Below are 13,362 nucleotides of genomic sequence, written 5' to 3'. Positions count from 1 at the left end.
CCTGAGGCCTATGTGGCAGTGCTAAAGTGCAGGAGGTCACGATGACATAATTGCACCCTCCTGCATCAGGTGACAGGCAGAGTGACGACATCACAGCACCAGGGACCCTGCGCAGACCGCCTGTGCCATTAGGCCTCATTCACACATACGTGGATTTTCACGGACCACGGTCCGTGAAGATCCGGCCTGCCATCATGCTGAGTGCACGAGCACACGGCCTCATTCCCTCTGTACAGTAATGCACTCGTATGATCTATACGAGTGTATTACTGTACAGCGGAGGCGGCACAAAGTGCACGGCGTCATAGCAACCAATGACCTTGGTCTGTGAAAATCGACCTATATGTGTGAATGAGGCCTAATTCAGGTAGCTGAGCAAGGGCGTTGCTAGGTTAAAACATTCGAGGCCTGTTCCAGGCCCTGTATGTCCTGCCTGCCAGATAGATACAACTGTAAGTCCTCAGGACGGCAATTCAATTGAATTGAATTTAATGCACTGGAAGATCTGAAGGACCTGTGATGACATCACAGGTCATGTGACCAGTAAAACAGCCAGTGGTTGAGATGGACCTGCGATGATGTCACCGTCATGTGACCAGTGCAGGAGAGGGTGGCAGTGAAGAGGAGAAGTCCTGGGGGAAGAAGCTGTGGTAATGTCTGCTACATGAGGAGAGGTAAGTGAAAGGAGAGGCAGGGAATGCTGGAATTGTGGTTATTTAACTGGGACTGTATGTTAGGGCTGAAGGGAGTGTATGTTGGAGGTGGCTGTGGGAGGGAGTGATTTTACTTACATGGGACTAAATGTAAAAGGCAGCTGTGGGAGGGGATTATGTTATTTACATGGGACTGTATGTTGGAGGCGGCTGTGGGAGGGAGTGATGGTATTTACATTGGACTGTGTGTCGGAGGGGGCTGGGGGGGGCAGTGATATTATTTACATGGGACTGAATGTTGTAGGGGGCTGTGGTAGTGTCACAGCTGAGGATGGGGAAAAATCCTCAGCCGTGCGATGCCAGATGATGTTATGGCTGCTCGGCCAGGACAACAGGATAGGGAGCAGGTCACCTCCTACAGTGTCCCTAACCTGACCCTAACTTCTATCTGCATGGGCTGACCTTAAAGGTAGGAGGACCCATGCGCAGGAACCTAGGAGCCCTGACTTACCCTCCGTCCGGTCCCTAGCTAGGAGTCAGGGTAAGACAACCTACTCCTCCTAGGCACGGAGGAGCAGGAGTCTGAATGGCCAAGCTGCTGGGAAAAGGGGAACACATACAGCCTTACGGGTATGGCAGGCGAACTAGTAGTTCCACCAACCTGCCACAGCCTTGCTGACTGGATCCCTGTGCAAACAGGAATCCAGAACCGTAAGCTGCACAAAATCACAAGGAAGGTCCCAACAGAACATCACATACAACATCGCACACAAGAAGACATAAACATAATGACAATAATGGTTATGACCACAGGGGTGGCTCTCACTGGCAGGTGGAAAACACAGGAGGCTGCTCCAGCCAAGCATGGCTGAAGCAACCTACTGAGCCATGCCAAACACCAAGGCTATATAGGCCTAAGTGGCCACACCCACACAGACACACCCAGTGTCTCACACAACACGGAAAGGGAGTTAACCCTTCCACTAGCAGGGAAGGGATGACAGCAACTTAAAGGGGAATACAGACAAATAAACCCAGTGCACACCAGACAAGGGAAGTGCACACCAAACACACAAGTTGCCAAGTGCAACCGCACGCACAACACCGCAAGCAGCCACGACTCAGCTCAGGCTGCAATGCTGCCACATAAAAACCGTTGCCAGCGGCAACCACAGGTGAGGCAAATACCACAGCCCTCACCCGTGATTGACAACCAAAGTAAACCGCTGACAACCGCATGCGGTTCAGGAGTCACGGTCATGGCCATGGCCGTGACACTCCCACCCCTCAAAGCCCCCCCACAAAAAAAAAAAAAGGAAACTGGTGAGAAGCTAACACAAGGGGATAGGAGAAGGGAACGTCCACTCTCAGGACATGGTTCCCAGGAAGTCGCTGGCAGCTGCATCCTCTCCCAGCACTCACTCAGCCAGTCCAACGAGGCCTGCAGCCCGACACAGCGACACGGGAATGGAACCACTAAGAGTGGACGAGGGGACTCTCCAGTCACGTCCCCACTCCAGTCGCTGCCAGCAGACACTCCTAACCAGCACGCAGCCGGACCACTTACGGAGTGCTGCCAGCAAACGACCAGAGATGGGAACATGGAGAGGGACGAGGGATCACCAACACGGACACGGAAGGTAAGGTGGCGGGGAATAAGCCACCAACCGTGCCGTTAACGGTGATCCCCTCGGGACGTTCTCCCTCCGGAGAACGCGCATGCAGGCCACAAGGGGATGGCACTGCATGCTGCACCCTCTTCCGAAGGTGTGCACCCGCACACCAAACAAACACACCGGTGCCATAAATCAGGGGGACGCCAAACGAGGCAAAGGTGAAGGGATGGCGGGGAACGCCACTCACCGCGCCGTCAGAGGCGAAACCCCCAGAACGCTCTCCCTCCGAAGAGCGCGCATGTACCCTTTCCGCAGACGGCGGTACATGCTTCACCCTCTTTCGAGGGAGGCCACGTGAGAAGCCTCTGTGGTCATACTGTCACGGCTGAGGATGGGGAAAAATCCTCAGCCGTGCGATGCCAGATGATGTTATGGCTGCTCGGCCAGGACAACAGGATAGGGAGCAGGTCACCTCCTACAGCGTCCCTAACCTGACCCTAACTCCTATCTGCATGGGCCGACCTTAAAGGTAGGAGGACCCATGCGCAGGAACCTAGGAGCCCTGACTCCGTCCGGTCCCTAGCTAGGAGTCAGGGTAAGACAACCTACTCCTCCTAGGCACGGAGGAGCAGGAGTCTCAATGGCCAAGCTGCTGGGAAAAGGGGAACACATACAGCCTTACGGGTATGGCAGGCGAACTAGTAGTTCCACCAACCTGCCACAGCCTTGCTGACTGGATCCCTGTGCAAACAGGAATCCAGAACCGTAAGCTGCACAAAATCACAAGGAAGGTCCCAACAGAACATCACATACAACATCGCACACAAGAAGACATAAACATAATGACAATAATGGTTATGACCACAGGGGTGGCTCTCACTGGCAGGTGGAAAACACAGGCGGCTGCTCCAGCCAAGCATGGCTGAAGCAACCTACTGAGCCATGCCAAACACCAAGGCTATATAGGCCTAAGTGGCCACACCCAGTGTCTCACACAACACAGAAAGGGAGTTAACCCTTCCACTACCAGGGAAGGGATGACAGCAACTTAAAGGGGAATACAGACAAATAAACCCTGTGCACACCAGACAAGGAAAGTGCACACCAAACACACAAGTTGCCAAGTGCAACCGCACGCACAACACAGCAAGCAGCCACGACTCAGCTCAGGCTGCAATGCTGCCACATAAAAACCGTTGCCAGCGGCAACCACAGGTGAGGCAAATACCACAGCCCTCACCTGTGATTGACAACCAAAGTAAACCGCTGACAACCGCACGCGGTTCAGGAGTCACGGTCATGGCCATGGCCGTGACAGGTAGTGATGTTATTTACATGGGACTGAATGTTGGAGGTGGCTTGGGCAGGGTAATGTTATTTACATGGGACTGTATGTTGATGGCGGCTGTGGGAGGGGATGATATTTACATGGGATTGTATGTTGCAGGCAGCTGTGGGAGGCAGTGATGTTATTTAAATGTGACTGTATGTTGATGGTGGCTGGAGGAGGAAGTTATGTTATGTACATGGGACTGAATGTTGAGGGGGTGATGTTTACATGGGATTGCATGTTGGAGGCGGCTGGGTAGGGGATGATATTACTTACACGGGACTGTATTTTGGAGGGGGCTGTAGATAGAGAGGGATGTTATTTACATGGGACTGTATATTGGAAGGGGCTGGAGAGATGGTGTGATGTTATTTCCATGAGACTCAATAGTGTTGTTGGGCTGCACTCTATGTCCGTTTGTGAGGTATAAAGTAGAGTGGGTGTAGTCCCAAAACCAATAGTAAAGAAAATACCACTGCACATCTAAATTAAGATGCAAGTAAAATGGTTTTCATTTTTACAATATTCTCCAAATAGATAAAAAAAAAAGAATTCCTAAGCTATATGTGACAGTTTCGTCTCTGACGTTTCGGTCTATTCCGCAATTTTTGTCAGAGTCACATAGGAGGAAGGGAGAAGGTTAGAGGAGTCCCCATGGCTTAGCGTGGAGGCACTGCAGGGAAGGCACATGGCGTGTAGGCTGCCTCCTTTGTGACTCTGTGACCAGGGTCCTGGAATAGACCGAAACGTCAGACAAAACTGTCAAATATACCTTAGGGATTCTTTTTTGTCAATCTATTTGGAGGATATTGTAAGAATAAGAAAAACATTTTACTTGCATCATAATTCAAGTGTGCAGTGGTATTTTCCTTACTTTTTACATGGGACTGTACGGCGGATGGAAATAGTGTTATTTACATGGGACTGTATATTGGGGGGGCTGAAGGGAGGGGAGTGATGTTATTTACATGGAACTGTATGGTGGAGGGAGGAATATAACTACAGGTGGCACTGCAGGGGGCATTATAAATACTGGGGGCACTTTAGGGCGAACAATATAACAGTAGGGGGCAGTATGAATACTGGGGGCACTGTAGGGGTATTATAAATCCAGGGGACATTAGGCATTCTTATTACTACTGGGGGCTCTATATGAGGGACTTATAGATCTGCCTTATTTCTACTAAGAGCACGATGGGGGCCTTATTACTACTCAGGTCAGGGGTCTGTAGAGAGCTTTATTACCACTAGGGGAACAATAAGGGGCCTTATTTCTACTAGGGGCTCTGTGAGGGCATTATTAATACTGGAGGGCTCTACTACTAATGGGGGCACTCTTAGGGAGCATTATCACTGTTGGGGCACTGTAGGGTGCAGTATTACTAATGAGGGCATTCTAGAAGGGAATTATTATTGGTGGGACTATGAGGAGCACTATTACTATGGGGGCACTAATATTTCTTCAGGATAGTATTTGGGGGTATGGGGGAGCACAGCGAGCAGCAGGATAACACTGTGGGAACTCCAGGTTGATTGGGCCCCAGATCTTTTGAGACCCTAGCAATGCCCCTACAGCTGAGGCAGAAGCAGGGTGGAAGAATGACAGCAAGAGTGAGGTAAATATTTTTTTTATTTAATTCAGGGACACTACTGGGGACACTATTTGTAAAGGTGAACTACTGGGGGGCCCAAGCTTTTTTTTTTTTTTAAAGAGACCAGTACTGGGGGGGGGGGCTATATTTAAAGAAGAAGGGGGCATTTTATGTTAAGAAGCCACAACGGGGGGTCAGTTTATGTGAAGAGGCTACTAATGGGGGGCAGTATATTTAAAGGAGCCACAATTGGGTGGAAGTTCATGTAAAGAGGCCACTAATGGGGGGGGGGTTATGTAAAGAAGTCACAACTGGGGGGAAGTTTATGTAAATAAGCCGCAACTAGGGGGCAGTTTATGTAACAAAGTTTTTTACGTTAAACCGATCCCTGGTGCAAAAAAGGTTCGGAATCACTGCTGTAGACTGCACTATATTTGTGCCAAAAATACTGGAAAGGTCAATGGAAACTCTGACATTACCAATGTAATTCATGCAATGGGAAGAATGCAAAAGAAAAGGAAAAACAAGCACAAAAATACCTATATGAGAAGTCAAACCATGGCATTACAGACACATTTATACAGTGACGATGAGGGCGGCCGGTTTACCTTTTGAGCAGTCCGCCTGACAATCTTGTTTCCACCCCAGTGATTTATTCTCCTGTTGTCCGTCCTTTGTAAAACAGCCACATGAGCTTGTCTGCTGAGATCCCTGAACCGGAGCTGTGTTACCATGGCAACAACACCCCAAGTTTGGTCTGTCATCCACACTCTTCTTACTCTGTGGGGTACCTTCATCTTCTGAGCCCTGTTTGCACAAGTGATGTTCTGCTAATAACTGGAGTTCTGAGGAAACAGTAAAGTTAGGGATAGGTTAATAATTCGCCATAAAATGTCTTTGACCACAGTAAACATGATACAAGCCTCCCCCATTACTTTTTTTGGAGGGACAGTTTATCCATTTCCCCAAAATTCACATATCCCTACTGAAATGTCCCTGTTTTGCAAATGATTAATAGTTTGTCAGAAATAAATTCACTATTTTGCCCCAGAAGGTGTCTGGTTCCTGTAATCCTCTTTATATCACGTGACAGCTTGTTTCTATCTGTTGATTATACATTTGCATATTCAGTTTATTTATATTAAATATATTAGGAGGCATTCTTACTGCAGACCAGGAAAAAAGTGTTAATGAAATCCCTCAGAGTTCCACTAGGGGTCAGTATCCTCTTTGCTGTTAATTATAAAGCATGCTATTAAATATTGAGCGATACAGCTGACCTAAATGTAAAATTATTCTTAGCGTTCTGAAAGCATGGCAGCATATGACATATGCACATGTACATATAGTGCCAAGGAATGTCACAGATAGTTTATATGGTCATGCTAATTGACTTATCTGTCTTTAATTATAATGATTAGAATTATAATACTCTCACTGTGCCCTCTATTTGATATATTTTTTTATGTCTTTTTGTGCCTCATAATCCAAGCCATAATTATTACATTTATAATGCTATCCTATGTGCTCAGAGCTACTATACCCGACAGTACCATCCACAGTGCCCACGACATAATCCATAGTCTGCACAGCCACACTTTGCCATAATGCCAGCCATCATGCCATCTTAGTTGACCACTGTAGGTATGTGTGTATATTGCATAAGAACGGTACAGCCACACAGTGCTGATACAGTGCAGATTTTCCACAGCAGAATTACATGCAGAAAACCCACAGTGTATTATATTAGTAGCACTGTATTTTAAAAAATTTCACCCACATGCTGTATGAAATCTCCACAATGGAAACTAAACACAACTTGATTTGTGATGTAGTTTTTAAATCTGAAGCAATGATTCATTTGTGTTTGAAGATTCCCACCATAGATTTACAACTTTGCAATGCATATGGTGGGTAATATATGAGATACCTCCTTGCTACTAATGGCTGTATCTCAGGATATATAGCACCTAGAGATATGGTCTTGTTTTAAAGCTAAGACTCTAAGCTATAGATAGATATGACTCTTAGAACCTGAGTAGATAGTGAGATCTGAGGAAATACCTCTCACTACCGACCCAATTTTTAAAAGCTGTATCTCAGGTGCTGTGGCAGCTAACATTACAAGCCTGGTCCTATTTTAAAGCGTAGATTCTTAGGTTCTCATATCTCTAGGTGCTGTACAGCCTGAGATATTTTAGGTTGAAGTAGCCTCATGTCAGCAGGCGAGAGTGGAAGGGGAGGATTTCAATGGGGACACAGGCTGCAGGAACAGGAGAGGTGTAGATCCTCCTCTTCCTGTGTATATGTTCTTGATCCCAGGGACTGGGTTTATTTATGGTACATCTGCCTCAAAGACTCCATCAGGAAATTCCATCAAAAATGCAGGAGAAAATAGCACAGCATGCTGATATTTTTTTGTCAGATTGAATGTTGGGCTTTTTAATAGGAACGAGATCCCAATGGAATGTGTTCTGCTTGTATCCATTATTTAAAGGGAACCTGTCATCACTTTTATGCTGCCCATACTAACAGCAGAATAAAGTAGAGACAGGTGAGTCTATTTCAGCGGTCCGTCATTTATAAGTTAAAAGTAAGTGGTTGCTGAGAACCAACATCACAAACATTGCAGCCCAGGCCTGGAAAAGAGTCACGGCCACCTGAGAAGAGTCATGGATATTTGATTTCCTGCTCTCCTGCCCACCTGCTGATGATTCAGTCTTCTACCGAGTTTTCTCCCTTTCTCTCTAGGAGAGAACTGCCAATCATCAGCAGATGGTCGGGGAGAGCAGGAGATTATGAATAACCATGACTCTTCTCAGGTAGATTTGGCTCTTTTCAAGATCTGGGCTGCAATGATTATGATGCTGATTCACGGCAACCACTTATTTTTAGCTGATGTGTGAGACAACGCTGAAATCAGCATTTCTGTCACTACTTTATACTGCCCTCAGTAAGGTCAGCATAAAGTTGACAACAGGTTCCCTTTAATCTGGTTAATTGATCCATTTTTTTTTTGTTTCTTTTTCTGGTCCTCTGGCAGAACCAAATAACGGAAAAGTCAATGCAGAACTGAATTCACCTAATCAATCCCACATCAATCAATCAGAGAGCATACTTGCTCTGTCATTGTTACATATGACAGTCCTTTTTTTTTTTTTTTCAGAAAAGGGGTGAGAAGATGAGGGTTTGTCAATCTAATTCCCCTCTGCACCTTATCAGAACATTTTATTGACGACACAACCCAGACAGTTACCAGCGTCCAGATCACAGGGTCGCATTAGTCGCACCAAACACATAAACATGAATAAAGTTTACATTTGTTTACACTGTTCTCCTGTTCCTACTGGATCTCTATTACTAGAGAGGAATCTCTAATACAGTTCTGACAGATGAAAAAAGTTTCTGTCGGTCAGAAAAGACATTTGTTCTCATTGACTGTCTCCACAAACAACCATTTTCAATTTGTTTTACAAAACAAAACAGTGTCAAAAACCAGGCAAACTGGGCACCTGCACAGGGCTTCACAGTTCAAGGGCAGCACTGAAATAATTTTAGGGAATGTATTTTTCATTTGTATTTTTTTGGTTATTTGCTTCTCAATAAGAATCCATTTAATTACTCAATTCAATTATAAAAAAAAAAAAGCAAAACGCAAAGTATGATCACACGATTGCTGACAAATGACACCCTGTGTGCAAGGGTGTGTCCCATTAAAATATCCTAGGGTTTACAAACCAGCACCTGGATCGGAATACATTTATAATTGCATGTAATTAAAAATGTAGTATCACCACTTAGTTATTAAATAAAATGTAACTGTATAGCGCCACCTGCAGTTTGATTGTTTCTTATTTATTTGACCCGCTCACTGAGAAGGCCGCACATGCTCAGTTTCATCCTTGAGAAAGGTGGCAACCCTTTTTTTTTATCTTTTTAACCAATTCTCTCCCTTTTAAAAAAAGTTTTATCCTGTTAGACACCCCCTTTCGCCTGTTAGAGATTTTCCAAAACAGTAGGAACCAGCAGACCCTTGAATGTAGCTCAGAACTAAAAAGGATGGTATATCCCATTGCCAGAAGAATAATGCTGTGTATTTACAAAGTTGCTTAGCATTTAATGTAAATAATATCTTCACTGTAAAATTATGTTCAAAAGTTACTGCAGTGTGAAAATTAGCATTTTTTTAATTAGTTCTCCACATTTGTCTGACAATTCTACTGTCCAAGACGGCATCCTCCAGTTGTCTCATTATAGGTTCACCTCTGTCCCCTAAAACTCCAGATTGTGTAAAATGTGCATCGCAGGGCAATTTTTCTTATATCAATTAAAAGAAATGTTCTCGCTTACTGCGAAAGATCCTTCTGCATACTGTATCCCTGATTCTGATAACAAGAAATATTTGTTGTCAATGTTAAATGCTATGTCTGGCTTTAGTAAATTATTCTTTTTTAAAGGAGTTGACCCACCAGAGGTATTGACTGTATATTGATAGGATATGCAATTAAAGGGGCTTTAAAATTTCATAAAACAGTCCCAGGAAGGTGCAAAATAATAAAGTAAGTCATACTCACCTTACTGATCCTCTACCACTCACATTCCCATACTTTCTGGGTTCCTCTCCCCCTCCTCCCCCTGCTTCCTACTTCCTGGTACCTCTCGAATCACAGAAAACGACCTCTCAGCCAATCACTGGCAAGAGTTATGACCCAACTTAGAGCCAATGATTGGCTGACCATTTGTTCCCTGTGTGTTACAAGGGACCAGGGAGTGGAGACCAGCTGGGAACCAGGTAGCAACAATACGGGAAGAGTATAGGAACGATGCACGTTAACGGTAAGGTATGAATTATTTTATGTTACATAGTTCTTAGCCTGTTTTTCTAATCAGCTGGACACCCCCTTTAATGACTGCTGGGACCACCATCAATATTTAGGATGAAGAGGTCACTGACCATCTTTCTGCAGCAAACCCTGGAGAGGCTGGTGCAGAGGATAGGAGTAGTAGTGGCCCTGATGAACTGTAGTGTCATGGTGTACTCCTTCAGGCAATTGCTTCCTGGGAATCGGTGCAGTGGAAATGTAATACCGAAGAATGAGGCCAGAATTAAACCTATAGAAGTTTTTTTTTTTTTATAAGTGCAATGTAGAACTTCAAATAAATTTAATAGCAGCAGTTTAAGTGCATTTTATGGCACCAGTAAGGATGATGGAGCCAGGAGGCTTGGCTGCTGTTAAGCACTAGTTTTGTACTGGCCTGGTGGTATTCTGGGTGATGGGTTTCTTAGCCGTTGTCCCTCACCTCACAGCAGTGTCTGTAAGGCTGGTTATTGCCATTCACTCTGCTGTCTGATTCCTCTCAAGGATTTACTTGAGGCTTTTGAAATTTGTTCTCTGTGGAGATTCCTCTTTAGGAGCTCTGTAGTGTGCTTCCTCTCTTCTCTTTGTGATTACACAGGAACTCTCCCTCTTGGCAAGGAGCAGTACAGGTGACTCCCACCAAGAGGGTAGGAATAGGGTGGTTAGCCCTGTTCCTAGCCAACCATTCCTTGCTAGGAACTACATCCACAAGCAAACAGTAAAATACATAACAATACAATTTGTAGTACCCCCAGGTCTAAGGTGCTACATTTTATCTGACAGTGCTACTTCCAACCAGATCCATTGTAATAAACTGCAGTACAGAACCATTCAAGATGCAGTTTTCATATAACACTTGCTCAGGAATGATATTGGTGCTCTGACCTCTTTTATTCTAGCCACTAGTAGAGGCCTAGCAGTCAGACCCCCACAGTGGGTTATATCCTATCAATGCCAGTGTCTTTAAAAATAATCCAACTGAGATTATATGAAGTACCGCAGAGAACAGCATTTATCAGTTACAGTAATAATATGGAATAATGCCCCCTATTGTAAATTATTGTAATATCAAAATGTTCTGGGACCATATGTGTAATTATATAAGTTGCTAAAATCTATGGCTACTTGTAATATTTAGACTTTATAGTAAGAGACACTTTATTTCATAGAATACCAACTGTAGTTGCACCAGTATCTCGTTTTTAGGAGGGCTGAGAACAAACAGGTGAGGTGTGTTTTATAATGCCAACCACAATGTTTGCCTCCCAGAGCCAACCACAGTGTGCCCCCTATACAGTGCATGCCATACATTACTCTGTACAGAACACACAGTGCCCACCACACTCAATGCTTGCCATCCACAATGCAATTGCCAGCCACAATGCAGTGCCATCCATAATGTCCCCCTCAGTGCCAACTGCATGGCAGCAGCTACGATTAACACACCAATGGCTTGCACAGGAAGGGGCTAGCATATACTTGCATATGGATCTCTAAACCCCCTATGTTCCTTGCTGTGCCTGAAATGACAACAGTATAAATTCCAGTGTCTGTTTCCCTCCACTGAAGGATGCCTAGTGAAAATAGGTACGATATCTACTGAGTCCAAAGAGCTTACTGCTGGCATCTGTGCAGACAAGGAGCGAAGGGTTGTCAGCACAGCTCTGTGAGATGGGGAAACAGCTCTCCTTGTCTGAACACTGTTTGTGTAGAGTACATTAAATGTTCTGGACTGACATTCTGCTGTGGCCAAAAGATGCCGCTGTTTCCTAAACACAGCAACATACTGCACATATATCTCCATATTAATGAGAGAGGTGGGGTTTACACAGAGTCTGGAGAGAAAAGAAGGAGAGAGCAGCATCTTAGAGGGAGGTGAAACTAAGGAACTATGTGAGCAGAGAATCTGACGGCATCCAGATGTGAGAGCATCCCTCAAGGACTAGAATTTAAGCTAAGTGAAGCTGATCGTTTCCAAGACCCTGATTCTGTCGAGAGGAAGGAGGATTGCTGTCAAGATGCAAAGCAGACCCCGTTGGTAAGATCGTGCACGCACTTTATCACAGTGTTGGCGCCTAGAGACTGACACTAGGCCTGTAGTTATTTAGTTAGGGTTTCTGTTTGTGTCAGGCCACAAGTGTTAATACTGTTCATTTGAAGGACTCCATAACAAAGTGACATTTTGCATTGGAGAGATGATGAAATTGTCACAAACTCAAGCCAGGCCGGTGTTTTCTTGCTCAGGGGGAATACTCAGGCACGTTCTACAGGACCAGATATGGGAGGGGGAATATTGTAGAACTTGGTGAGATTGTAAGCTGTTGTACTGCACCACAGGATAGTCCATAATACACACCCATACAGTGGTTGTTGTTTTAGGGTAATCACAGGTAAGGTGTGGTAGTTTAGTTGTGCCAAACAGCAGAATGTCAGTCCAGAACATTTAATTTCATCTACACAAACAGTGTTCAGGCAAGGAAGTTTCCCCATCTCACATGCCACCCCACTAGAGGTAGAAATCCTTGGCAACCCTCCCCATACAAACTCATCCTGGGCATAACGCTGTGGGGGCACACCAGCATTGGGCCTTGTTGACCTTCGTAAAGTGACAGGCTCAGAAGCACTGGGGACGTCAGGCACATTTAATGGGAGAGGAACTGCTGACCGCTCAACACTTTCCCTGGGTGGCAAAATTGCCACGACTGAAACCTCTGCGGGTACCGGGGCAGGAACAACACACCATTCCTCCTGCTCCTCCTCTTAGGGGATTTCTTCTGAACTCTGAGCAATAGGAGGCATCTCCTCCATGCACACTGACTCATCAAAATTACAATGCCTCAACATGTTACGGTGCAAGTTTCATGAGGGCCCCCAGTCCCTATTGGCTCTACCTCATAGACCGGGATGGCAGAGTCTATCCTCATCTTTACCGTGTATGGGACCGCCCATCCAACTTCCCAGATGGCTGCTTGGCTTTGACCATCACTCGATCACCAGGGGAATACCCATCCCTCTGCATTGGTCTTGGGTAGTGTTGAGCGCGAATATTTGAATATCGATTTTTTTTTTCCGCGAATATCGGCACTTCACTAATTCGTGAATATTTAGAATATAGTGATATAAATTCGATATTTTGAATATTCGTGTTTTTTTTATTTATTTTTTTATTGTTATATTTTTTTCTTTCCCACTTCCCTAAAGTTGTTCTTACCTGTCCTTTGGATTCCTGGCTGCTCCAGTCAGTGCCCGTTGCTGCTTCTGCCGACTTCCGTGCAAGGTACTCCCAGGAACGGTTAACTCGCAGTCTTCAAC

General features: G+C 45.2%; 1 protein-coding gene across 2 annotated transcripts in view; it reads right to left on the bottom strand.

Moving 5' to 3' along the window:
- Positions 1 to 13,362, bottom strand: part of PPP1R1A (protein phosphatase 1 regulatory inhibitor subunit 1A) — a 247,717-nt gene that overhangs the window by 25,225 nt on the left and 209,130 nt on the right. For both annotated transcript variants that reach the window (XM_044286654.1, XM_044286656.1), the window contains one exon: positions 5,800 to 6,036. In XM_044286654.1, the coding sequence (XP_044142589.1) occupies positions 5,800 to 6,036 (237 nt within the window). The remainder of the gene's footprint in view (positions 1 to 5,799; positions 6,037 to 13,362) is intronic.

This window comes from Bufo gargarizans, chromosome 3 (assembly GCF_014858855.1).
Source record: "Bufo gargarizans isolate SCDJY-AF-19 chromosome 3, ASM1485885v1, whole genome shotgun sequence".
Taxonomy (NCBI): domain Eukaryota; kingdom Metazoa; phylum Chordata; class Amphibia; order Anura; family Bufonidae; genus Bufo; species Bufo gargarizans.
The sequence above is the reverse complement of the archived record's forward strand: the minus strand, read 5'-3'. Positions and strand labels throughout refer to the sequence as shown.